This window comes from Poecilia reticulata, chromosome 1 (assembly GCF_904066995.2).
Source record: "Poecilia reticulata chromosome 1, P_reticulata-male-v2, whole genome shotgun sequence".
Taxonomy (NCBI): Eukaryota; Metazoa; Chordata; class Actinopteri; order Cyprinodontiformes; family Poeciliidae; genus Poecilia; species Poecilia reticulata.
The window spans coordinates 23,954,935-23,979,733 of record NC_088830.1 but is presented as its reverse complement, the minus strand read 5'-3'; the positions used below and the strand labels follow the sequence as shown (position 1 = coordinate 23,979,733).

Sequence of the window (24,799 nt, the reverse complement as noted above, 5' to 3'; positions counted from 1 at the left end):
TCCTCATTGTGTGTCATCTTTTTGTATCATTTAAGAGCTTTTGTTTTATCTTTACCTACTTTCCAGAAAATGCCACTTGTCTTTTGCACTCAATGCCCAAATTTTTGTTTTATTACGATAGTTTATTTCAGCATATTCTTGCATTCTCCCCTTTTTTGTTTTTCCAGGTGTCCTACTCTTTTGTCCTTTCTTTTCTTTTTCCTTAGTGTTTCTGGATCTTATTTAAAGGGGTATTATGATGTGTTTTCCAGCCACATAGAATCACTTTACATCATAATAAGTTACTTTATATTGTTATAAAGATGCTGTATATGTCAAATATGACTCCATAATTTAATGCCTTAAAATTGGGTCTCTTTTAGAAAATCTTGCTCCTTTCAGTACTTTGCCTTAAAGTCTTCACAACATCCCTCTTTTTTTAACCCTTTAACAATGATTTTACCAGCAATGCTCTGAGAACTAGCTTGTGTAATGAGGCAGAAGCTTGTGGTTCTTTTCGCTAAATTCTACACACAAATAGATAATTATGACAATGTGGATTTTTTTGTGTGTGTGTGTGTGTGTATTGCAGATTTGTTAAAAATATAAAAAGGAGTCACAATATCCCTTTTGGAAACATGGTGGTGGCAGTATGATGTGCTTTTCTTCAGCATGGACACAAAAACTGGAAAGAGTTGATACATGACAATCCTGGGATAAAACCTGGGACTGCCACAGATAGCAAAACAAAAATCCTAAACATAAATACATAAATCTGGTTTAAATAAATAGTTTTCTTCAAACAAAGCATTTGAGAAAGACTGCAAATGTGATGCTTACAGATGGTCTCATTGCAACTAAGCTACTTGGGAAAGAAACATGGGGGACATTTTTCTCAAGAAAGTTGAAGCCACAACTAAACAACTAAAATGAAAAAGCAAGCCACACGTTTCAGATTTTTATCTTTTAAAAAACATTTGAAAACCAAGTATAACTTATGTTGACCAATGTGCACTATTTTGTGCTGGCCTGCTTCACAAGATCCCAGAAAATAGAAGGCTGTAAGTTGCAAGATGACAAAATATGAAGAACTTCAAGGCGCATTAATATTTTGCAGCTACTGTATGTGAAGAATCGCTTAATCACCAGAGGCTATGAATGCATTCTTGAAGGAGCAGGTATCTGTTGGTGTAGTTTTGTTTGGGAGTCCAGACTGCTTCCCCCCTTAGTTATCATGATGGTTAAGTTGACTGTAAGCAGATTAAATTCCGTATTGTTCTGTCTTGATGCGCTGCTATCGCTGCGCACGCATGCGCCCTGCTGCACGGCCGTGACTAGACATTCGGTCATAGGAGCGGTGGAGGGGGGCGCTCGAGCCACGTCGGTGAAACAAATCAACGCTTGAAGGCGGATTACAAAGAGGCTGAGGAGACTAATTGCGACAACCGCAGCTTCTTCTTTTCTTTCCCACAAATATCAGGTCGGGAGCGCAGAGATTCGGCCCAGGCTGCCTGTCCTGTTGATGCCGGTAGGTCAGTCAGCACAAGCACAGTCCGCCATTCCCCCCTTTTTTTTATGTTTAACTAGACACCCTTCCATGGTTTGATTGAGGAAATTCGCAGCAGCAGGGGCTCGTGTGCATAATTTACTGTATTTCCCCATGCTCGGATCAAGTTCAGCGCTAGAGCCGGCAGTTGTAATTGCATATGCAGGCATCGGGCGGTTTGGTGCAGCGCAGCAGGAAAAAATCTACACCTGACTTTCGTTTGGAAAATTTCTCTCTATTCTGCAATTGACTTATTCTAAATATGATATTATTAAACAGAGATGCGCAGCTGGTTTGGGCAGTTCAGCTCCAGTGTCACTGCATCTATACGAAATATCAAATAGGCCTAATGACTTTTGCATATTAAATGGCCACTTTTGCAAAGGTTTTCTTCCTCTTTTTGCTCCCTTTCTCCCAGGAGATCCAGGGCGATGTCAACACCTGATCCTCCCATGGGGGGTACCCCCCGTCCGGGTCCATCACCCGGTCCTGGCCCCTCCCCCAATGCTATGCTGGGCCCCAGCCCCGGTCCTTCCCCTGGCTCCTCTCACAGCATGATGGGGCCCAGCCCCGGTCCTCCTTCCTCTGGACACTCCCAGCCAGTACCCTCTGGATATGGCCCCGAAAATATGCACCCATTGCACAAAGTAAGGACGAAATACACACAGGGGGTTCCAATTCAACCCTTCATCACTTCAATTTAGCTCCAAAGATGGTAGATACATTGTTATTTTAAGAACAATTGTTTGGAAGCAGGATAATTTTAAAAAAATGTACAAAATGTGCGTATTTGTGTATGAAAACAACAATCTATTTATAATAAGTGACGATACAACTGTGCAAACAACAGAAATGTGTAGATACATGCAGAAATGTTATTTAAAATGAAACATCGCAAATACCAGTAGGGATGTCAAAATTGATTATGTTGGGAGCATCTGTTGGACGGGAGGATCTATTATTACAATCCTTTGTGCACCCAGGATGCAGCAGTCTGCCACTCAACACGCTCTCCAGTTCAGCAACAGTTTCATGGATAGAGCGGGAGACATTGTCTAACAGTGATGCCGTCTTAACCAGTAGCTTATATGCCCTCTTGACCTGCACCAGGTCAAGGGAGCGTCCTGGCACAGAGCTGGCCTTCACTAAAAGACAACATTATAGAAGATGTTCAAGTCTTTCATGCACCTGTGTCATCTAAAATAGTTTCATCTGATGACCTCCTTTACCAGGCCAGCTGTCCGAAGTTACCTGTTTTAAAGTTTTTGTCAGATGTTTTTTTTTAATTTTTTTTATTGACTACAAGTAACGTGTAGATGCCTGTACATTACTTTTCCTTCTTTGTGTTGTTCTTCATCAAATTAGTTGTGTGTTTTATTTTTGAGAAGCCATTGTGCAGTAACCTCTTCAAGCCTGTCTCTACCAGCTTTGTGTCAAGAGACTAACATTTTGCCCATTCTTTTTGCAAGTTTAGTCTGAATGCAGAGGAAATGTCAAGGCTGACCACAGATTCACAATTAAGTCTTTACTTTGAGTAGGCAATTCCAGCACATCATTGTGCTTATATGTAAAGCATACAGTTTTAGCTCTGGCTGTAGGATCACTGTCCTTTTGAAAAGAGCAACATTCTCCTATTTCTTGCAAGTTTTCTTCAGAATCTTCCACAAAGCTTAATGCTTCCACCACCATTTCAGATCATTCTTATTGTATTCTACATTGCTCACGGTTCTGTTTTGATTTCTCCACATAGCCCATGGAGGGCATGCATGAGAAGAGCTTGTGTGATGACAGTCGCTTCAGTCAGATGAAGGGGCTTTCGATGAGACAGGGCGGTCACAGTGGCATGGGCCCTCCACCCAGCCCTCTGGACCAACACTCACAAGGTAAATTAGCAACAAAGCTGTCCGAAGCAACGTCTTCCGTCTAGGGTTGAGTAAGAAGACGAGTGGTGTGCGGCTTATTGCTTGTTACAACATGTGTGAGGCATTGTGTCGAATAGTCTTTTTTTTTTTATGTCTGCCACTAAATAGAAATCATCATGATTTCACAATTCAGTCTAGCTAAAACAATAAAAGCATGTTTAATCACATCATGGCTATGTAATAATTCCTCCTGTCATGAAGACATCCAGCTACTACTAGACAGCTGGTCTTGGGACTCAGGGAGTCTGTCTGAGAAAGCTTTTGAAATAACAGTTGGGCAGGATTTAATGAGTAATGATTCATTGTTTTGGAACGGGAAATTGTTTTGACATTTAGGAATGTGCAGATCACTGATAAACTAAGATTCCAGCAAGAAAACTAGTACCACTCCAGTCAGCAGTTGATTTGAACATTTGTGGACAGATTGGTTGGGTTTTTGACCTGCTTCTTTTAGCAAACTCAGTGAGTAATCTGTTTCTCTTTGCCTTTCTATTTGGGCCTTCCAGGCTACCACTCTCCACTTGGTGGCTCTGACCACTCCAGCCCTGTCGCTTCAAATGGCCCCCCATCCGGTCCTCTGATGCCATCAACCTCCTCCTCATCGTCTTCTGCAGGTTCTGGTTCTGCTTCAGCCTCTCTTGATGGCCCTAATGTAGACCAACATTCCTTGGGGCCTAATAACCGGTCCGGACCTCCAGGGAATTCTGGACCTGGCCCTAGCCCTGGGCCTAGCCTTGGCTCCAGCGTTCCCAGCCTCGGTTCTGGCCTTGATGGTAGTGGCCCTGGAGGTCCTGGTGGGCCGACTCCCTTTAACCAAAACCAGCTCCACCAACTCAGAGCCCAGATCATGGCGTATAAGATGCTCGCCCGCGGACAGCCCCTCCCGGATCATCTCCAAATGGCTGTTCAAGGAAAGAGGCCGATGCCAGGGATGCAGCAGCAGCAGCCCATGTCCAGTCTGGTTTCTGGAGCTAGTGCAGGACCAGGAGGTGGTCCAACAGGACCAGGATCAGGGCCTGGACCTATGGGCTCAAGCTACACCCGGCCTCATGGTGAGTCTGCTCAGACAGAGTAATCTTTGATTTATTTTATTTTATTTTTGTGGCAAGATTTGAGAATTTTTCTGAATCTCTGGAAAAGGTGTGAAAAACGACCAAGCTTTTGCACATGTTTTCTCCTAATTCAAAATAATTTTGTTAAAATGCAGTAACTGAACTAGGGATGGTCTGTGTTTTTCCATAACATAGGCATGATGGGTCCCAACATGCCTCCCCCTGGCCCTTCAGGGACCCCAGTTGGCATGCAAGGACCGAATCCCAACGGACCCTCCAAGTCATGGCCTGAAGGTTAGCGGTTGTTCTGTCAGACTACAAAACGTTTGGAGCCCTGTTACTGAATGTTTATCTTATTTACAATACTGGCAGGAAAATATAGCACTTCCCCCAACAGTCCTCTTCATTGTAGTCATTGTTTATAAACGGTGTAAAATATTGAAGTTGTCTTTAACAGTAATTCCTCTGACAGTTTTCCTTTCCACTTTATCGTTTTAGTAATTTGTTTTTTCTTAATCTGCTCAGTACTGACCTATGAATCACTCCAAAGAGTGATTTATTTTTAAGAAATAAACCAGTAAACTCAGCAAAGCAACCAGTTCTAAATTAGATCTTTAAAACATGAAATGCCAAATTTAACATAGTATGACATACAAAGTGTTTTTGCTAGACTTCCTACGTGCTCAGCAGTAAAGTGTTAAGATTTTACTTTTTTCACGTTTGCTGTTATTACAGAGGTGGGGCATTTAAGTTTTCCTTCCTTTACTCATTTCTCTTTCCTTCAGGCCCCATGGTGAACGCAGCGGCCCCCTCCAACGCACCCCAAAAACTGATCCCCCCTCAGCCCACAGGCAGGCCTTCTCCTGCTCCTCCATCGGTTCCCCCGGCTGCTTCCCCTGTGATGCCCCCACAGACCCAGTCCCCTGGTCAGCCTGCTCAGCCTCCTCCCATGATGCCTTACCACGCCAAGCAGAACCGCATTACCCCCATCCAGAAACCCTGCGGTCTCGACCCCGTGGAGATTCTGCAAGAGAGGGAGTACAGGTACGTCAGGCTCCTTTAGGGATCCATCTTCTAAGGTCACAAGTACTTTTTTTTAATCTCATGGACAGTTTTCTTAAGCGCTGATGTTAGCATTCTTGATTTTGATATGACTCATTGATAACTGATTTTATATTAATGCGGTTGAACTTACTTGTTTTCTGGCAAAACTTACAGAATTAGGTGCAACTTTATAACTTTTGCTATTGAGTTTGAGCTGTTTTCTGTGCAGATCTCTCATAAATGGACAGATCTGCTTGTCTGAGCAAAGCAGATTTTTATTATAAATATCACTGTAAACAATGGAATACTCTCAGATTGTTAAGGTGAACCCAGTTTCAACAGATCTGCAAAATATTGTGCATGGTCTATCATATGGTTGTGTTATGGTTGTGTTATGTGCAAAAGTAGAGCATTATTTATAATAAAAACACAAAGTACACCAACAACAGGCACCATGAGTTGAGTTTAATTAGTGACTACGATGATAACATCCCTAAATGAACACAACGATGAATATCCAAGAACCTGACAGCGTGTCATTTGCGTTTTCAGGTTACAGGCTCGTATTGCTCATCGCATTGCTGAATTGGAGAACCTGCCTGGTTCTTTGGCTGGTGATTTACGTACCAAAGCTACAATAGAGCTCAAAGCTCTTCGTTTGCTGAACTTCCAGAGACAGGTGGGAACTGAAACATCTTCACCTTCAGGTGTAAAGATGACATTCTTTTCCTTCACTGTGGATCACAGTTGTGTGTTTTTTTTTTTTTTTTGTGCGTCTGAGGTGAGTTTATGCTTGCTGTCCGTAGCTGCGTCAAGAAGTAGTGGTGTGCATGCGACGCGACACGGCTCTCGAGACTGCCCTGGACGCCAAAGCCTACAAGCGGAGCAAGCGCCAGTCTCTGCGGGAAGCCCGTATCACGGAGAAACTGGAGAAACAGCAAAAGATTGAGCAAGAGCGCAAACGCAGACAAAAACATCAGGTAAAAGAGAAACAGGAAGCCACACGTAAAATGATTCTAATAGCTCCTTTAATGCTTTGGGTTTTTTGCTTGTCTACGCCAGGAGTACCTCAACAGCATTCTCCAGCATGCCAAAGACTTCAAAGAGTATCACCGCTCGGTCACGGGAAAGATTCAGAAGCTGACCAAAGCTGTGTCCACCTACCACGCCAACACTGAGCGTGAGCAGAAGAAGGAGAATGAGCGCATTGAGAAAGAACGGATGAGGAGGCTTATGGTAAGAAGTGACAGCTGTGTCAGTTCACTACACAGACGTACAAATGACAAAAGGCAGGGGCGTCAAACTCATTTCTGTTTTGAGCCACATTAAGATTATGAATGTGCTCGAAGAGCCAGTTGTGGCAAAATATATCAATAAAACGACCCATTAAAGTGTTAAATGACGAATAAGCAGGTGTCTCTGCGTACGATGAGTTAAATAACATTGAACTTTTTTTCACATTCATGTAAATTGGCAGAATACAGATAAAAACTGCTTTAATGTGATGGATAAAATATTTAGACACTTTAATTCTTAGTCTCCAGCTCAACTCTTATCTGGAACCCAGAAATGTGAGCATATAACCCCAGCATTGGCTTCTCTGCATTGGCTGCCAGTTTTCTGATCGGATTGATTTTTAAAGGATTTTATTTTATTTTTTTAAGTCATAAATAACTTGGCCCTGGCTCATCTCCAGGATCTTCTTTACGACCATCCCGTTTCCAGAACACTTTGATCAAATAATAAACTGCTCCAGAACCAGACTTAAGAGCAGAGGAGCTTGCCCTTCATAGTCTGGAAAAACTTCAAATCGCTCCTGAAAACTCAGTTTTATTCTTTGGCATTTACACAATGCCTGACATTTTAATTCACCTGTCAGATCTGATTAATTTATTGTGTTTTATTCCCTTATCTTTTATTCCAATGTGTTTATTTTACTGGTGGTTTTATGATTACGGTGCAGCAGTTTGGTGCAGTTAGTAGCTGTTTTAATGTGCTTTTTAAGTAAAATTGACATTGACAACTGTTTTTCTTGAAAGCTCCATCCATGTGTGTCTCTTTAGAGTCTAGAGGGCTACATAAAAAGTTATGATGGGCTGGATTTAGTCCCCAGGCCTTTTTTTATGTCATCTGAGTCATTTAGAATAACTCTATACCTAATCCCAGTGCAACAATGCAATAAAGTTAGCAAGAAAAACGCACATTAACTCAGTAAAACCGACATGCGAATGAACGACTGTTGAACGTCTAAAGAAAAAGTTATTCTCGTGTTTTATCAACGCTGTCATGAATCCAGTAAAACATTACGGCAAGACGCTGTCCCTCAAGACAGCTCTGTGTGGGAGCTGCATACAGACCTCCCATTTCCACCCGTTTTGTCTTCTCAGGCTGAAGATGAAGAGGGCTACCGTAAACTGATTGACCAGAAGAAGGATAAGCGCCTGGCCTACTTGCTGCAGCAAACTGACGAGTATGTCGCCAACCTCACTGAGCTGGTACGAGCCCACAAAGCTGCGCAGGCCCTCAAGGAGAAGAAAAAGAAGAAAAAGAAAAAGAAGAAGGTAAAAAGATGTTTCTAGAAAGTTTGATCTACTGGTAACCTATACGGAGCTGCTGCTGAGTATTTGGAACATTATGCTAATAGTATCATGTCGTTGTTTCATGACTTATTGTGTCCGCTTGTGCTGCAGTTAGAGAACGCAGAGGGTCAGACTCCTGCTCTTGGGCCGGATGGAGAGGTGAGGCGAAGGGAGATACAGACTTCTGTAGTGATATCTTTTCAATAAAAATTTATGATAAACAGCAGATTTGAGAGTGCATTTCTGTACCATATTTTACTCTTTATACTGACATTGGAAAAAAAAAACTTGCCTGTGCAAGAAGAATCTGAGATTTAGCGTACGTCCTCTTGCAGCCTCTGGACGAAACGAGCCAGATGAGTGACCTGCCTGTAAAGGTCATCCATGTGGACAGCGGCAATATCTTGACAGGTGTGGATGCTCCGAAGGCTGGACAGTTGGAAACATGGTTGGAGATGAACCCTGGGTGAGAACAAATACATGGAGAAAGACCATTTAGTCACGACCAAGTCTAAACCAGGAAATGATGCAGCGTAGAATATGCTGCTTGCGCAAAAGATGCAATCTGCTCACTAATTTTTATCATTCTTATTACATATTTGTTGCCTTAACATAATAGCTGTCTGTTTTTATTTGTATTTTATTTAAGTTTCACTATAAAAAAAAAAAACCCAAAGGAATATGATTTCGCATTACCTAATATGACAACTTTATACAATTTAACTAAAATCTTCTTTGTTTAGTGAGCTTTTGTGTTTTCTGATAACGTAAAGAACCTTTTCAGTTGATTTAATTTCGGCAATTGTCTGTGCGTGTTTAGTTACGAGGTCGCTCCCCGCTCAGACAGTGAAGACAGTGAGGAGGAGGAAGAAGAAGAGGTGGGTTGCTTCTCTATAGCTGTAGTTAGGGCATATCATCACTGTTCCAATGTGAAGCAAAGTAACCTCCAGCTGAAAAATTGTGGCAGGAAGAAGAAGAGGAGCCTCAACCGTCAGCAACTCCAGTGGAAGAAAAGAAGAAGATTACAGACCCGGACAGCGAAGACGTGTCAGAAGTGGATGTCCGACATATCATTGAGTGAGTTTATTTGCTTTGATTGTGTGTTCGGCACGTTTCAGTTGATACTTTTTGAAGCGAAGCTAACTATGTGTTACGTACAGAAATGCTAAGCAGGATGTGGACGACGAGTACAGCGGTGCAGCGTTCGCTCGAGGACTCCAGTCGTATTATTCTGTGGCCCATGCCGTCACAGAGAAGGTGGACAAACAGTCTACTTTACTGATAAATGGACAGCTTAAACAATATCAGGTAAAACCTAAAAATGCAGGTTTCAGTGCCTGTTATGCTGAAGCTGGTTATTTAATGGGATGTTAAGACGTCTCACACAGCAAAGTGGATATCTCATGTTCTGCTCAGTGACAGATATATTATCCCAACAGGAGTTTTGCAGAATATCTCCATGTTTTTAAAGACATATCTGACTCAGCTACAGTTTTTAATAAAAATGTCTCTCCTGATGTTTTTTATCTGAAAAAAACTTTCAGAAATCTTAGGTTGATACCAACTTGTTCCTCCTCTCTGATTTCATGTGACTTGCTTCCAACATATTTTATTGTAGGTCACGACCCATAAAAGAAAAAAGAAAAAAAACTTAGCTGTTTGAACATTGTAACATTTATTGAGTGATGTTTCAGCTGCATTTGCACATATTACCATGTTTGTCTTTCAGATTAAAGGTCTGGAGTGGTTAGTTTCTCTTTACAATAATAATCTGAATGGGATCCTGGCTGATGAGATGGGTTTGGGAAAAACCATCCAGACGATCGCTCTTATCACCTACCTCATGGAGCACAAGCGGCTCAACGGACCCTACCTCATTATTGTACCCCTCTCGTGAGTTAATCCGTCTTTGCAAGAGAAGACGTTTACATGAACTGCAGTTTAACGTCATGTTGCTAAAATAAATCTGAGGCGAATCTTGTTTGGCAGGACTTTGTCCAACTGGGTGTACGAGTTTGACAAGTGGGCACCATCGGTCGTTAAAGTGTCCTACAAAGTGAGTTTTTACTTGCATCCGCATTCGGCATGTGTGTAACCTTTTGCACACGTTTGTAGAGACTATGTGTGTGTTGTAGGGGTCTCCTGCTGCTAGAAGAGCCTTTGTGCCCCAGCTGCGTAGCGGCAAGTTTAATGTTTTACTCACCACTTACGAGTACATCATCAAGGACAAACAAGTGCTGGCCAAGGTAAGAGACGTTGGAAAGACAAACACAGACACAAGGATGTGCACAAAACAAGCACAAGCAGACATAATACAACTCCCACCACTTCGATAAGACACTCCATGCAGCTGTTTATGCTCAATTGAATAATTTTTTGACTTCCCAACCCCACTGAAAGGTGTTGAGTCCAACCGGACCTCCAGCTCTGCTGCGTCTCAGTTCTCTCTCCTAGGTTCTGCCGCACATTGACACAGCCTGTCCCCACTGTCCTCTGTGACCGTCATGCCGCCATGCATTCATGTTGTCTTACAGGGTTCCAGAATGGGCTGATAGGTGGGTCAGGCCAGAGCTCTGGTTCAGGACTCAGGCAGCTCTCATAATCATGAGGATAAAGTGGACAGGAAGTCGTCCTTTAAAGCGCTTTCTGTTTTCAGATGATTTGGATCAGTACAATAAGCAAGAAAACACTCTTAAAAAGCTGCAGCACTGGTGAAATATGTTCTCGCTCTCCCGTCCTCCAGATCCGATGGAAGTACATGATTGTGGACGAAGGCCACCGCATGAAGAACCACCACTGCAAGCTGACCCAGGTCCTAAACACCCACTACCTGGCTCCAAGGCGAGTGCTGCTGACCGGGACGCCGTTGCAGAACAAACTACCTGAACTGTGGGCGCTCCTCAACTTCCTGCTGCCCACCATTTTCAAGAGCTGCAGCACATTCGAGCAGTGGTTCAACGCACCATTTGCAATGACTGGAGAGAAGGTGTGCACTTCACATGTAGAAGTGTTCTAAATTAGATGTTTGCAAAGGTTTATTAGAGTTTATATTTTTGATCAAAACCTCTCCTTTTTAAGGTGGATCTTAATGAAGAGGAGACAATCTTGATTATTCGTCGCCTGCACAAAGTGCTGCGCCCCTTCCTGTTGCGAAGGTTAAAGAAAGAAGTGGAGGCTCAGCTTCCAGAAAAGGCAAGGCTTCTTCCTTCAGCACGTACAAGACAGAAACTCCAGATATATATGAGGAGAAGTGTTTCTCACAGCGATAGCAATCTATCCAATTATTACTTTTTCTGGTCAAGTTGTGTAAAACAGATGTCTTTTATTGCAGTAAATTGATCTCACGCTGACCAATGTTGCCGTGTTTCAACTCCGTCAGTTTTACTGAACCAAACCGAACGTCTAAAGCCACCTACTGATATATTCACAGAGTAAATCCCCAAACAGGCAATGACCCGTCTTGATCAAAACTCTTAATGTGCATCATTGTCTGATTGATAAATCTTTTTTTGTTGTTTTCGGCTTTCATTTACCTGGAAAACACAAGAGGAACGTATGACGTGTACAACCTTTTCCTCCTCATGCCTTCAGGTGGAATATGTCATCAAGTGTGACATGTCGGCTCTTCAGAGGGTCCTGTACCGGCACATGCAGGCCAAAGGGGTCCTGCTGACTGACGGATCCGAGAAAGACAAGAAGGTAAAGGCATAAAGCAATAAACATTAATGGCTTCAGTTACCTTTATATCTTGTTATGGGGGTAGAGATACATTGTTACCATAATTTGGTGTCTTTGTGTTTCTGAGGACAGTTTTAATCTCTGAGACGTAACAAAGATCACACAGTATATGCATTGAATGTTGTTTATCTCTCTGTTATGTCTCTAATTCAGGGTAAAGGAGGCACAAAAACTCTGATGAACACCATCATGCAGCTGAGGAAGATCTGCAATCATCCATATATGTTCCAGCAAATTGAGGTAATTAACCCTGCATACCTGTCAATTATATGACAAACATCAACTTAAACGATAAATGACAAGGTATATTTTGTTTGTGTTTTCAGGAATCTTTCTCTGAGCATTTAGGATTCTCTGGTGGAATAGTCCAGGGGTGAGAAAGTGCTCCTTATTATGCAAAACACAAACGTTTTCCTCTATAACCGCGTCGCCCTGTTTGTCAGTCCTGACCTTTATCGAGCTTCAGGGAAGTTTGAGGTGCTGGATCGGATCCTGCCAAAGCTGAGGGCCACAAACCACAAAGTGCTGCTCTTCTGCCAGATGACCTCCCTCATGACCATCATGGAGGATTACTTCGCCTACCGCAGCTTCAAGTATCTGCGTCTGGACGGTACGACGTTCTTTCAGATGACTTTGCATGCACATTTCAAATGTTCATGTCCCACCTCCAACAAAACTTTTTAAAAATCCCTCTGTCATAACAAAGTATACATTGTGGAAAATGAAACCTGCAAATTTAAGCAGGGCTGTCTCTACTGAATCTGCCACTCACTTCTACTTCTTTGATTTGATGAGCTGAGAGGTGATTTTTAGACAAAATCCCTTGAAGTTTCTTCTGTGGTGCATCCTACAACAGATACTACTTATTAGCTCAGCTAAGACTGGCATCAAATAGCAAAGTAATGCATAATTGCAAAGTGGAAAAAATGTCAATATTTTTTGCAAATGAAAATCTTGAAACTCTGTGGTGCATTTGTGTTCAACCTCTGAAGATTTGAATTCCTAAAAATAATAATAATAATGATAATAATAAAAAAACAAGTAGTATTTTTCCTCCACCTCCCAGTGGAAGAAATTTGACCTAGCAAATAAAATTCTAATTAAACATCTGGACGTTTGTGGTTGGAATGTGACTAAGCAAGGCAAATGTTTTGCAAAAGTCTCCTTTAAATCATTTTACTGTGAATTCTGGGCCATATCTTAGTGTGCAGGAGGAGGATGAAGATAGAGGCCAATACCTTTTCCTGGTAGGCTACTGTCCTTTTTTGCTAAGTAGCCACGTTACAAGCACTGGAAAAAGCACTGCAGTACGTATTTGTGGAAGGTACAGGTATGCATTTTATTAAAAGTAAAAAAAATAATAATCTGCTTTATGTATCCTTTACAAACATTCCTAAAAAGACAAAGTTATTACTTACGAGACACTGTTTAATTAAACACAAAATATAAATGAACTGCTATAATAACTTACAAACATCACAGAAAGATGTGAGGGAAACAAAAAAACAACCTTACTTGACTTGTAGATAAGTGCGGCTTATATGTGAACATGTTTGTTTTCTTTTTGAAGTTGGTAGGTGCAGCTTATGTTCGGGTGCGCTCAACAGTCCAGAAATCACAGCATATTTCTCATCTTCTTTACATATCAGGCACAACAAAGGCTGAAGACCGAGGAATGCTGCTGAAGACATTTAATGAACCGGGGTCAGAGTACTTTATTTTTCTGCTGAGCACCAGAGCCGGAGGTCTCGGCCTCAACCTGCAGTCTGCAGACACTGTGATTATTTTTGACTCTGATTGGAACCCACATCAGGTGTGTAAACCTATAACCAATGATCAAACGTCAAAGGAAAAAAAAATTAAAAATCACATCGTGTTTTCATCATTTGTTTAGCACTTATTTTCCGATTTTTTTTGCAGGAAAATGACAAATTTAGGGAATATATGATGTTTCTCTGCAGGACTTGCAGGCTCAAGACAGAGCCCATCGCATTGGCCAGCAGAACGAGGTGCGAGTGCTGCGCCTCTGCACCGTCAACAGCGTGGAAGAGAAAATTCTGGCAGCCGCTAAGTATAAATTGAATGTCGACCAGAAAGTCATCCAAGCCGGCATGTTCGATCAGAAATCCTCCAGCCACGAGCGCCGGGCCTTCCTGCAGGCCATCCTGGAGCACGAGGAGCAAGACGAGGTCTGGGGTCAAGAGCTCGTGAATGTGTGTGCCTGCACCGGCAACACCTCATTTACACCCCCAGCTCCTGTTGCTGCTCTTTTTCCAACGCGTGTCTGCTGCTGCTTTCAGGAGGAGGACGAGGTGCCGGACGACGAGACCGTCAACCAAATGATCGCCAGAAGCGAGGAGGAGTTTGAGCAGTTCATGGTCAGCCTCTGAGTAAGAATCAGAACTTTGACGCCGAGTCCGGAAATCTTTAACCAGGGCGGTCTTGTCTCCTTCCCCCCGCCAGCGCATGGACCTGGACAGGCGTCGCGAGGACGCTCGCAATCCTCGGCGAAAACCTCGTCTGATGGAAGAGGACGAGCTTCCCACCTGGATCATGAAGGACGATGCTGAAGTGGAGCGTCTGACCTGCGAGGAGGAGGAGGAAAAAATGTTTGGGCGAGGTTCCCGACAGCGCAAGGAGGTGGACTACAGCGACTCACTGACAGAGAAACAGTGGCTCAAGGTGGTTTTCTGAAAGACTCCCACAAAGTTTACAGAGAACATATATGTTCTGTTAAACCAGCAATCTTTTTTTTTTCTATTAAGGCAATTGAGGAAGGCACACTCGAAGAGATGGAGGAAGAAGTGCGTCACAAAAAGACAACCCGAAAGAGGAAGAGGGACCGTGATCTGGATCTCCCAGGACCTTCGTCTTCCTCTGGGAGCCGGGGACGCGGCGACAGGGATGATGATGGGAAGAGGCAACGGAAGAGGGGAAGACCGCCGGCTGAGAAACTCTCCCCCAATCCTCCGGGCCTCACAAAGAAAATGAGGAAAATAGTGGATGCCGTCATCAAATATAAAGACAGGTGAGGGAAATGAGCCCAAAAGTGAGATTTGTTTTTTTCAGCATTTTTTTTCTAGAATCTCCTCACCAATGTCTTTTTAACATGCTCATTGTTGTAACTGTTGGCCTGCTTATGAGTAAAATTGTTGCAAAGTCAAAAGTGTTCTGCGTCAAAGCTGCATCTATTTCCTCCAAAAATCCAAATCGTCATCCAAACATGTGGAAACATTAACTGTTTGCTGAATTAGCTGCGTGACATGATGTCATGCATACAGAGTGGATGCTCTTGTGTAAATGTAACCGCTGTTTCTCTTAAATTTTCTTGTAATGCAAATAAGTTTAATAGAGGATGAAGGCCGGTTTGTTTCATCCTGCTGGCATGATCTCCTTCAGCACCAGCGGGCGTCAGCTCAGCGAGGTTTTCATCCAGCTGCCGTCTCGAAAGGAGCTGCCCGAGTACTACGAGCTGATCCGCAAGCCAGTGGACTTCAGAAAGATCAAGGTAGGACGATCCTCCTAAAATACGAGAGAACAACGATCAATCCCTTCATCGTGATTCACGCGATGTGGCTTTCCTGTAGGAGAGGATTCGAAGCCACCGCTACCGCAGCCTGGGTGACCTGGAGAGAGACGTCATGCTGCTCTTCCAAAATGCTCAGACCTTCAACCTGGAGGGTTCCCTGGTGAGACCCCGGCACGCTTCTTTGTACGTGACGTCGTTCACGCCGTGACGATAGCAGTGTTTTGTTTTTTGATAGATATACGAAGACTCCATCGTGCTGCAGTCGGTGTTCACCAGCTTGAGGCAGAAGATCGAGAAGGAAGAGGAAAGCGAGGGAGAGGAGAGCGATGAGGAGGAGGAGGAGCAGGAGGACGGATCGGAGTCAGAATGTGAGCACCTCTGTGCAAACGAAGCAAAGACTTTCACTTTGTTTTATTCTATTTACTATCTATTTAGTGTATTCGATTATTTATTGACATTGTTTGACTTCTAGAGAAAAAGGTATTCATACCCACTGAACTGTTTCAAAGGCTGCACTTGACAAACACACACTTCAGGTAATCAGGAGTGGATTTTGTGTGAAATCCAAAGTAATGCATAAATGTGAAGGGAAGTTTGTATTATTTTGCCAAATTAGAATCTGAAAAGTGTGGCGTGTATTTATATTCGATGTTCCTTTGATACCAGTAAATAAAAACTTCTCCAAATTCCTGAATAGAGTCCTGGGGACGAGAACGCTTTCTTAACCTGTGCTCTGTCCGAATGTTCTGCTCATTCCTTCGTTTATTTCCGCTCCAAACACCACCTCTGTGTTTTGTACACAGCTCGCTCAGTCAAAGTGAAAATCCGCCTGAGTCGGAAGGACAAAGGTGGAGATCGAGGAAAGGGGCGCAGCAGGCGAACAGGACGCACCCGGGCCAAACCGGTCGTCAGTGACGACGACTCCGAGGATGAACAGGAGGAGGTAACTACGGCTGTGTGTAGCCACGCACTGCAGCACAACAAGGGAGGTTAAAACACTTTCATAAAACTGAGAATTTAAAGTACAAGGGAAGTCGTGAAGAGACAAAAGATAAAGTGTAGATATGGGTTTTAATTTGTAACTTTTCACATACAACCTGCTCTTCTTTTAAAATGCGACAGTTAGTTTGAAGAATACAACAGATAAAAAATTACCTGCTTGTCCGTTTCCCAGGAGCGCTCAGCCAGCGGCACTGATGAAGAGGCTTGAACTATACCAGGAGCTTAAAGAGAGGGAGGCACCAATGGATTTTCCAACAAGTCAAAAAAACACATAACCATATGAAGAAGCCACAGTCAGCTCCATCAGTCAAACGACACCTGAAAGAAAGGGCAATAGACGAGGTAGGGCAATAGACGAGGTTCAAGTTAAGAATAGTTTCTGAGCTGAAAACGCCTGAAAATAAATTAATCTGTGATCGCAGTTGCAGAATATGACTGTGAGAAATTAGAAAAAATGCAACTTTTAATTTGAAAACATTTATTGGGGTGAGTCTCGTGTTAAGAAATAATTGTTTTTAGGTCCCCAGGGTATAAAAATAGCATTAAACCAAGGTATTTTTACATCAGCGACTCTTGATAAAAAGGAAACATTAAGAATGATGCTGTGCAGTCACACTTGTTTCTTCAAAAGAGATGAAAATGACTAGAAAAGAAAATAAGCGCTCAGCTCAAATCTTCCCATATCTGCAATCAGGGTCGTAGTGAAAAAATTTTAAACAGCAGTGATGAGGACCAGTGTTTATGTTGCCAAGAGACGGACGTTAGAGGAGGGAGTGAAGAAAGGTCCCAACTCAGAGGTAGAAAACTGCAGGTTGAAAAATTGCAACTGCAATAAGAGATATTGTATATTAGATTACATTTCTTTAAATCAGTCACAGTCTGCATGGCTGAGGCTAAACACATTATGCAGGAGGGCTTAATATAATACTGATATTTTAGACAGATTCTATGAAGTTCTTCACAATCATCAAGCAGGATAAAAGCAGAATAACCATGTCCAAACGGTGGATTTTTGGCAAAAAGTTTGAAGCTTAGAAGCTGCTGTTTCCCTCGGCAGAAGGATGCAGCCGCCAGCCTGGTTCATCCGGTGACGGCCAGTGAGTTGAGTTAAACATGATGGTGAAAGCAAACATGGTGCCAACTGCACACAGCAGTGCTGTGGTAGAGGAAGCGATGTGCAACTGCTAAAATTTATTATAAGCTATAAAAAATACTGACATCATGTTTTTGTTTTTTTTTATATCCTAAGGATATTGTGGTCTGGTATTATCTTTATCATGTTAGCAGGATGTGATCTTAATTGTTTTGGTGTTTTTTTTTGTTTGTTTTATGCTTGTCATCCTTTACTTGTAGGTATTTCTGACCTTAATTATAGGAATATTTAAATATGGATCATATTTAATACAAATTAAAAAAAAAACTGTGAAAACACAAATTTATTTTACTTCTAATCTTTGTAATTGATATCATGTGATTGTGCACACTTCTAATGTTAATTCAACGATAGTTATTGAGTTTTTGCTGCTTTTCCACAAACACAGATCTTTTTCTTTATTGCTCACTGCAGACTGAGATTCTTGCTGCCCGTTTTTTATTTATTGAGGTAAATACAGCATCGTCATTCTGGGTGATGCAATGTTCATAATTGATTTGTTAAGCTTTTAAAGCAGAATTGAAAAGTTTAGTTAAAATTCTGTTTACCCAGATCAGGAAAGATTGTTGAAGTGTTAGATTTTCCTTTTTCCTCAAACCAACATTTAAGGTTTTCCGATTATTTTTTTTTTTTGAAGAATTTCTAAAAAAAAAAAAAAAAAAAAAAAAACGACTTCCACACTTCCATGAGGAATTAAACCTGTTGAGAATTGGAGTAAAATCAAGTCAACAACAATGAATGTAAGCAGAAAATGAGTGCAGATAAAACGAGCGCATCTGAACAACCCAGCCTGGAGAACATAAGCAAACCTGTCCCTCGAATCAGTCTTCAGCCGTGTGTTTGGCCCCCGTGTTTGGCCCCTCCAGAGCCACCGGGATCAGCAGGTCGTGTGTAAATCAGGTGTTTGTCGCCGTCGGATCTGGAAATGATGGGCGCGATGTGTTTGACAAACCCACCAGGGTTATTAGACTGAGGCTTAGTGGAGCTGAGGTTACAGCATAAAAAACAAACCCAGCTGCTGCTTCACAGATACCTATTAATGGTAGACTTGAATAATTTTTAGTTTGTATGAGTACTGTAGCTTTAATTGTTTCTTCTTCTTCTTCAGTTGTTGCGTAGTGATTTTAGGATTTCAGAGCTGTTTGGGGGGAGGGTTTGCACTTTTTTTTTTCTCTCTCTTTTTTCAAGACAAAGGACCAGGGGGACAGTGGCTCCTCTCTGCTTGTGGCTGCCTCATTCGAGGCTGTATGGTGTTGGATATACTGTGAAGACTATTTATAGAGTATAATGTCAGTGCACGTATGTACAGCTTGCAACTCATGTACTGTAACTTTTTCCTCATCCCCGTAGGTAACCAGAGTGAACCAAAGCATCACTGTTTCCTCCACTGAGTTAACATGTGTCTGTGCTGTGCTGTATCGCTGTTGCTCATACTTATATAAAACAATAAACTGTTGACATTGTGCGGTGGTGTGCTGTTGTTAAAATGCCCATTTTTCAGCTCAACTTTTAGTTTTAGGCGCATAACATGTAATGATGCTGTTTCTCCACTGGGAGGAGTTCTTTCATAGACACAGAGAGCAGCTAAGTTCTGCATCTTTGGTTTCTTCTTCTTTTTAAATATTTTATGCTACAGGGAGGGATAAACTAAGCTTCCTTAGTGAACGTTTACTACGACCTCCCTCCTTAAGCTCACTTTTCAGTCAAATTTCACAAAAAAAAATAAAAAATTCCACAGTTCACTTTAATGAAGTGAAAGTCAACAGTTTTTATATTTGTGGATATACAGTAGGTCTGATGACTCAGAATGAGCAGAGTGAGGGTGGGGTCTAACATTTTAATTGCAACCTCAGACCTCAGTTTCCTGGTTTCTAGGAAATTTTACTCCCAGCCTCTTCACTTCACGTTATGCTGAGGGTAACTAGTTCTCCAAATGTTTTTTCTTTCACTGGAACTGCAAAGCACAACACTTCGCAAAAGCATTAACGCCCTTTGACCCTTTGTTAACATTTTGTCAAGTTAAAACACACACAAACATTTATGTGTTTTTTGTTTTGTCTGATACAACACAAGCTGCATAAATGTGAAGTGAAAGAATTTTATTTGATTTTTTTTACCAATTAAAATTTTTAATATATGCCATATTATTTGTACTAAGTCAATACACAGTTTGCTGCTGGTTTGCACTGACTTGCCAGTTTGGTTGGAGCATGTGGCCACACATTTGCCATCCTTGCACCAGGCTCTCAATTAGTTTAAAGTAAAAACTTTGACAAGGCCCTGCTAACACTTTGATCATTCCTAAACTTTTCAGCATTTGACCCCACAGCATAGAAGTGAAAGAGATTCATGATCCCAGCTAATGTTTTATTTTATTAGCTCCATCCATCTTTCCAATGACTCTGACCTGGTTCTCAGGAGAAAAGCATCACCACAGCATGATGTTGCCATTACCAGGATTCACAGTTTTCCACCAGACATGGAGTGTTGTATGTTAGTCAAAAAGTAACCAGACTAGAGAATCTTCCTCCCTGTTTGTTGGGTTCTTTACGCGGTTTGTGGTACACAGCAAACATAACTTATGATTTTCTTTCAATAGTGCCTTTCTATCTTCGTAATTCTTCTACAAAAGTCGAATTTGTGGAATGAATGCCTCATTCAAAGCCTCATTAAGCTTAATGTTTCAGAACCTCACCCTGGTTCTTTAACAAACCTTTGAGACTTTCACAACAGCTGAATTTATTAAATCACACAGAAGCAGACTCTAGTCAGTGATCAGGAGACTTTTGAAGGCAATTGGTTGCCTCCTCTTTAGAGGAATCACTTAGTTTATTCACCTTAATTTGTTCATTATTTATTTATTTTTTAATCGGTCGGTCCTGTTTAGCTGCTTTAGAAAAGGGATGCAAGTCCACACCGTCATTTATTAGTCCGTTTGTTTGCTCACATTTTTATGTCTATATGACATTTACAATATTCAGCCTGCCTCTGTTAGAACTACCTTGTGAGGAGAAACACCAATAACAAGAAGGATATAACCATTACGAGAACAATGAGCTGAGTTCCACATGCCAGCTTCATTATTAGCTCTATACTTCTGTGTTTGATAAATGCAGGCTTTTCTTCAATACATTATCTTTTAAAGGAAGTTATTTTAGGGTAGTAGATATATTTTACAGTTTTATTACTTTTTTTTAGTGCATTATGATGTGCACATCTTAAAAAAAGCAAACAATTATTTTAAAGCCATAGCACCATGGAAGTAGTGAGATGTGTGTCAGTGTGTGCTCATAGCTCTGATACGTTGTTACTCATGTACCATTACTGATAATGTCAGTATCGCTATCATCAAAACTATCCTGATGGCCTGGATGTTTTTAAATGTGTCTGTTCAGATTTTCTTAAGCCGAGACGCGACGAGATTTACAGATGACTGGGCACATGCCGTACGTAACACCAGGTCTTTACTCATTATCAAAACCTGCGTTCAGATGAGCCGTTGACAACACCTTGTTCCTGTTGGACTTCCGTTTGAGCTTCCTTTTTAATGTGGAGAATGTAAACAGTGTGGATTTACAAGCATCACATTCTATTAGCGAGGAACCAATCCATTTCTTTTGTTGCATAGCGCAAACATTGTCATTGAAGTCTCCAAGTGAACAGTTTGGGGAAAGAAGCTCTACTTCTGTCCTGCAACATTTACAAATATACAATTATTTGTGCACAAGATGAACTAGTAGGAGTATACAAAACTAACCTGTTGTTGTGTATATTATTATTTAAAAGATTTTATGTGGTCCCCCAAATTTAACCTGGTTTAGGGCCTCAAACAGCCTTGGAGAGGATTTGTTCGCTATGCAAAAACACCAAAACTAGCAACAAAAATGTAGCTTTTTATCAAATGACTGATGAGACATTAACATCAAAACAGAAATCCAAATCCTAAAACGCAATTTGAAGAACTTTTGTTTTTCCATTGTTATTTTTGCTTTCTAGATGGTTTTTTAGTAAGTTTTAGTAAATGTGTAAATGCAAATTGTAAGTTAGCATTTTGGTGGTAAATTCCTTAGAGTAAAAAACCATCACACATACAAACCAAGGCAACACATGAAAACATGAGTGTATTTAGCTGTCTTAAAAAAAAATCTTCGACCACTAAATCCTTCTTGCTTTTCTTAAAATAACACAAAGGTGTCAGACGTCTGAGTAAAATGGGAGAAATGTGGAATACGAACAGAGGTTATCGGGCAGCTGATCAATGGTGTGGTTGGTCGAAGCACAGACAGCGACCACATGTAGAAACTGATAGCAGGGATATTAAATAGAGCTGAACAGCCATGAATAGTGAACATGACTGAGCTTTAGAAAGATAACGTTTTACTTCAGCTGCCGGCTATTCCATACAACACAGCTGACATATTTTTAAAAAAAATTTTGAGCAACGATAACATTAGCTTCGTCTGCACAGGCATTTTTGTTTAGACTTACAGTACTGCAGCAAACAGTTGATTAGGTGTACCTAATAAATTGGCCCATGGGTGTAATGTGTCTTACTTTAGTAATTCAGCTTTAGGCAACTGTCTAGGTGTCTATTCCACTGTGGTAGTTAGATATCTCTTAGTAAGAACTGAATACACAATTAAACACCGTCTTTCAACTGTACGAAAATCATATAAGAAAATATACATTATGAGAATCTTCGCAGTGGTGGTACTTAGTATAAAAAGCTTCCGAATTGCTTTGTCTAACACAGTCCAACATGCCGACAGTGTGAAACTGCAGCATCCATGTTGTAGCATACAGTGTGTGTGAGTGTGCAGCGGGTGGAGCAAGGAATGCAACCCAGCAGCAATTCTGACATTTATGGAAAACCTCAAGATGCTCATTCCTGGGCAACATAAGGTCCACACACCACACACCTATGTCTTTTATCTTTTTTCCCAACGACTCATTTGGTGAATTATGAAAGGGGCCCCTCCCCAAGGTGCCTGTCAGAAAAAGGAAAACTTGATTTTTAAAAAAAAGCTTATATTCTTAATGACAGCAGCAGTTCTCTTAGTGAGACCACAAAGGATTATGAGTCATGAAACATAGTTAAAACATTGAATCACAGTGAGAAAAGCTGTGACAATAAACATTAAAGGGAGCGGACTCCACATGGGGAGCTGAGCTTGGGCTCAGATTCACACTCAAATAAGCGAAACCTCCCAGCAACTCTGCTGGAAGAGTCTGCAGAATATTTGATTTGACTTTCGTTTAAGTAGAAATATTCAAATGAATAGGTGACTAAATAAACAGAATAAGCAGGTTAAATGTCATTTTACCAAACTGAAGTAAAAAAAAACAACAACCCAGATCTGCTTTAATTTGTTGCATGAACTAGACCTAACAGATGTAAAACATGATTAATTTGTGTGCAGTGTCAATGCTCTAATCAAAAAGCAAATAGAGCCATTTACAAAACAAAGTATCCCCTTTTCCACTGATGCAAAATACATCTTAGAGCACAGCACAAAAAGAGGTTGTCATAAGGTGGGGGTTTGTGAAGGTGAGAATGAACGGCAGGAATCCAGGTTATGAAGAAAGTGATGAATTTAATGAAAGACAGCTCAACAGTCAAGAACAGGCAGCACAGCAGAGAGTAGCACACAGCTAATTACCGGTAGCAACTGATAACGTAAGACTGAAAAACAAGAGCTAAGCAAACCAGGACCTAACAGTTCTACTGGAGACCAGAGACGTGAACCAACAGCTGACATCAGACGACAGTAGATGAGGACCCGACAAGAGACAAAGACAAAGTGGACTTATGGGAGTAATCAAGGGAACGAGCACGAGACACACCTGGGTACAATCAAAGGGGAAAGCGTAGAGACAGAGACTCACATGAAGGAACTGAACACAGAAAACCCTAAAAATAAATACACAGAAACACAGATCACGACACAGGTGAAGTTACTGGGACTGATCTGGGTGTGGAAGGGAGATGCCTTAGCTTCAGATAATATCCTATCTTTTTCTGGAAGCTGAATAATTTGGGAAAGCATGTGCAATATGTTACAGTCTTCTTCTGCTCTTTATTCTAATCTGTGGGACTCCAGAGAAACTCACAGAGAGCCCAGTGACTGGCCTTCCTCTGCATGGTGTTAATATTAAAACATACAGATTGTCCTACAGCTTTTAGATTAAACCAGAATGAAAATGGTAAAATTCATATATTACATGATGCAGTTTTCCATAGATAAATGGCACAAATAAGTTTTGTATATGAAATGGGGAGAACTTTGACTAGAGGGGGATAATTATGCAATTGTAGGTACAGCACTTTAAACACATATGCCTGGTGTTGATTAAAAAATTACATAATTCATATTCAGTTAGATTTTTTTTTACAAATAATTGTGTTCATTGACTTCGATATTCTGGCTTTTATTGACACTAATCTATGACTTCCTGTTTTCTGAGTCATAAATGCAACAGACTGAATTCTCTTAGGCACTTTTCAAAATAGGAAAAAACAAGAAAACGACATGAAACCCAGGTCTTTGTGAATTTATCTTCATAAGTCAGGAAATAGCAACAAAAAACAAATATCTATTCAGCTAAATGTGTTCATATTTACAGTCAGATCTGTGACAAACTAGGCTGGAAGAGGAGCCATATTTATCTTGCCATCTTCCAGCTGTGGGCAGGATTGGAAATTAAATGAATCTATAAATCTCTTTCTCAGAGAGAAGACTCCAGAACAATCATGAGATACAAACACAATCATTATTACCCGTCCTTCACACTGTTTTTTACACATTTTTAGATATAATTTATGCTCTTATTACACATCGTTTTTCTGTAGTGCACTGATATCCTGCATTGTAAATAGTCTGTTGTCTTTTTAATGCTCACATCACGTCCACAATATCCTACTCAGTTGTGCTTATTTTGCATGTGAGAATATTTCCATTCTAATAGCTGCACAGAATTTCTTATTTTAAAAGCTTGTACAGCACATTATAATTATTGTTACTCTTATAGCCTATATATATTTTTTTTTTCAAAATTTTGACTGAACCAATATGTCTCATAATATATATTGCTCAACTGCACTAATACTGTACTAATTTAAAGTAAAGACACACGCTGAACACACTAGACAGATTTTATAAATAAATTTAAAAAAAAAAGATGATGACAAGAGACAGTGATGCAGCAACATTGTGGCTCCTCCCATTGTCCCATCACGCCTAATTTCTAACATCAC

General features: G+C 41.1%; 1 protein-coding gene across 3 annotated transcripts; it reads left to right on the top strand.

Moving 5' to 3' along the window:
* Positions 1 to 1,301: 1,301 nt before the first annotated feature.
* Positions 1,302 to 19,007, top strand: smarca4b (SWI/SNF related BAF chromatin remodeling complex subunit ATPase 4b). Of its 3 annotated transcripts, none has more exons than XM_008415219.3 (34): positions 1,303 to 1,507; positions 1,944 to 2,172; positions 3,276 to 3,408; positions 3,954 to 4,499; positions 4,695 to 4,793; positions 5,285 to 5,543; positions 6,096 to 6,222; positions 6,350 to 6,523; positions 6,606 to 6,779; positions 7,931 to 8,104; positions 8,234 to 8,281; positions 8,458 to 8,588; positions 8,943 to 9,000; positions 9,090 to 9,199; positions 9,283 to 9,430; positions 9,852 to 10,015; positions 10,112 to 10,178; positions 10,258 to 10,368; positions 10,866 to 11,108; positions 11,201 to 11,314; positions 11,714 to 11,821; positions 12,014 to 12,100; positions 12,187 to 12,233; positions 12,304 to 12,470; positions 13,510 to 13,673; positions 13,822 to 14,049; positions 14,161 to 14,238; positions 14,324 to 14,542; positions 14,626 to 14,888; positions 15,260 to 15,368; positions 15,448 to 15,549; positions 15,625 to 15,757; positions 16,193 to 16,332; positions 16,564 to 19,007. In XM_008415219.3, the coding sequence occupies exons 2-34, from the start codon at positions 1,957 to 1,959 to the stop codon at positions 16,597 to 16,599; spliced, it is 4,977 nt and encodes a 1,658-aa protein (XP_008413441.1). In that variant the 5' UTR covers positions 1,303 to 1,507; positions 1,944 to 1,956; the 3' UTR covers positions 16,600 to 19,007. The 3 variants fall into 3 exon arrangements, with proteins under 3 accessions (XP_008413426.1, XP_008413441.1, XP_008413432.1); XM_008415210.3 differs by having other exon boundaries at positions 13,822 to 14,073; XM_008415204.3 differs by having other exon boundaries at positions 1,302 to 1,507; positions 13,822 to 14,238.
* Positions 19,008 to 24,799: the final 5,792 nt, after the last annotated feature.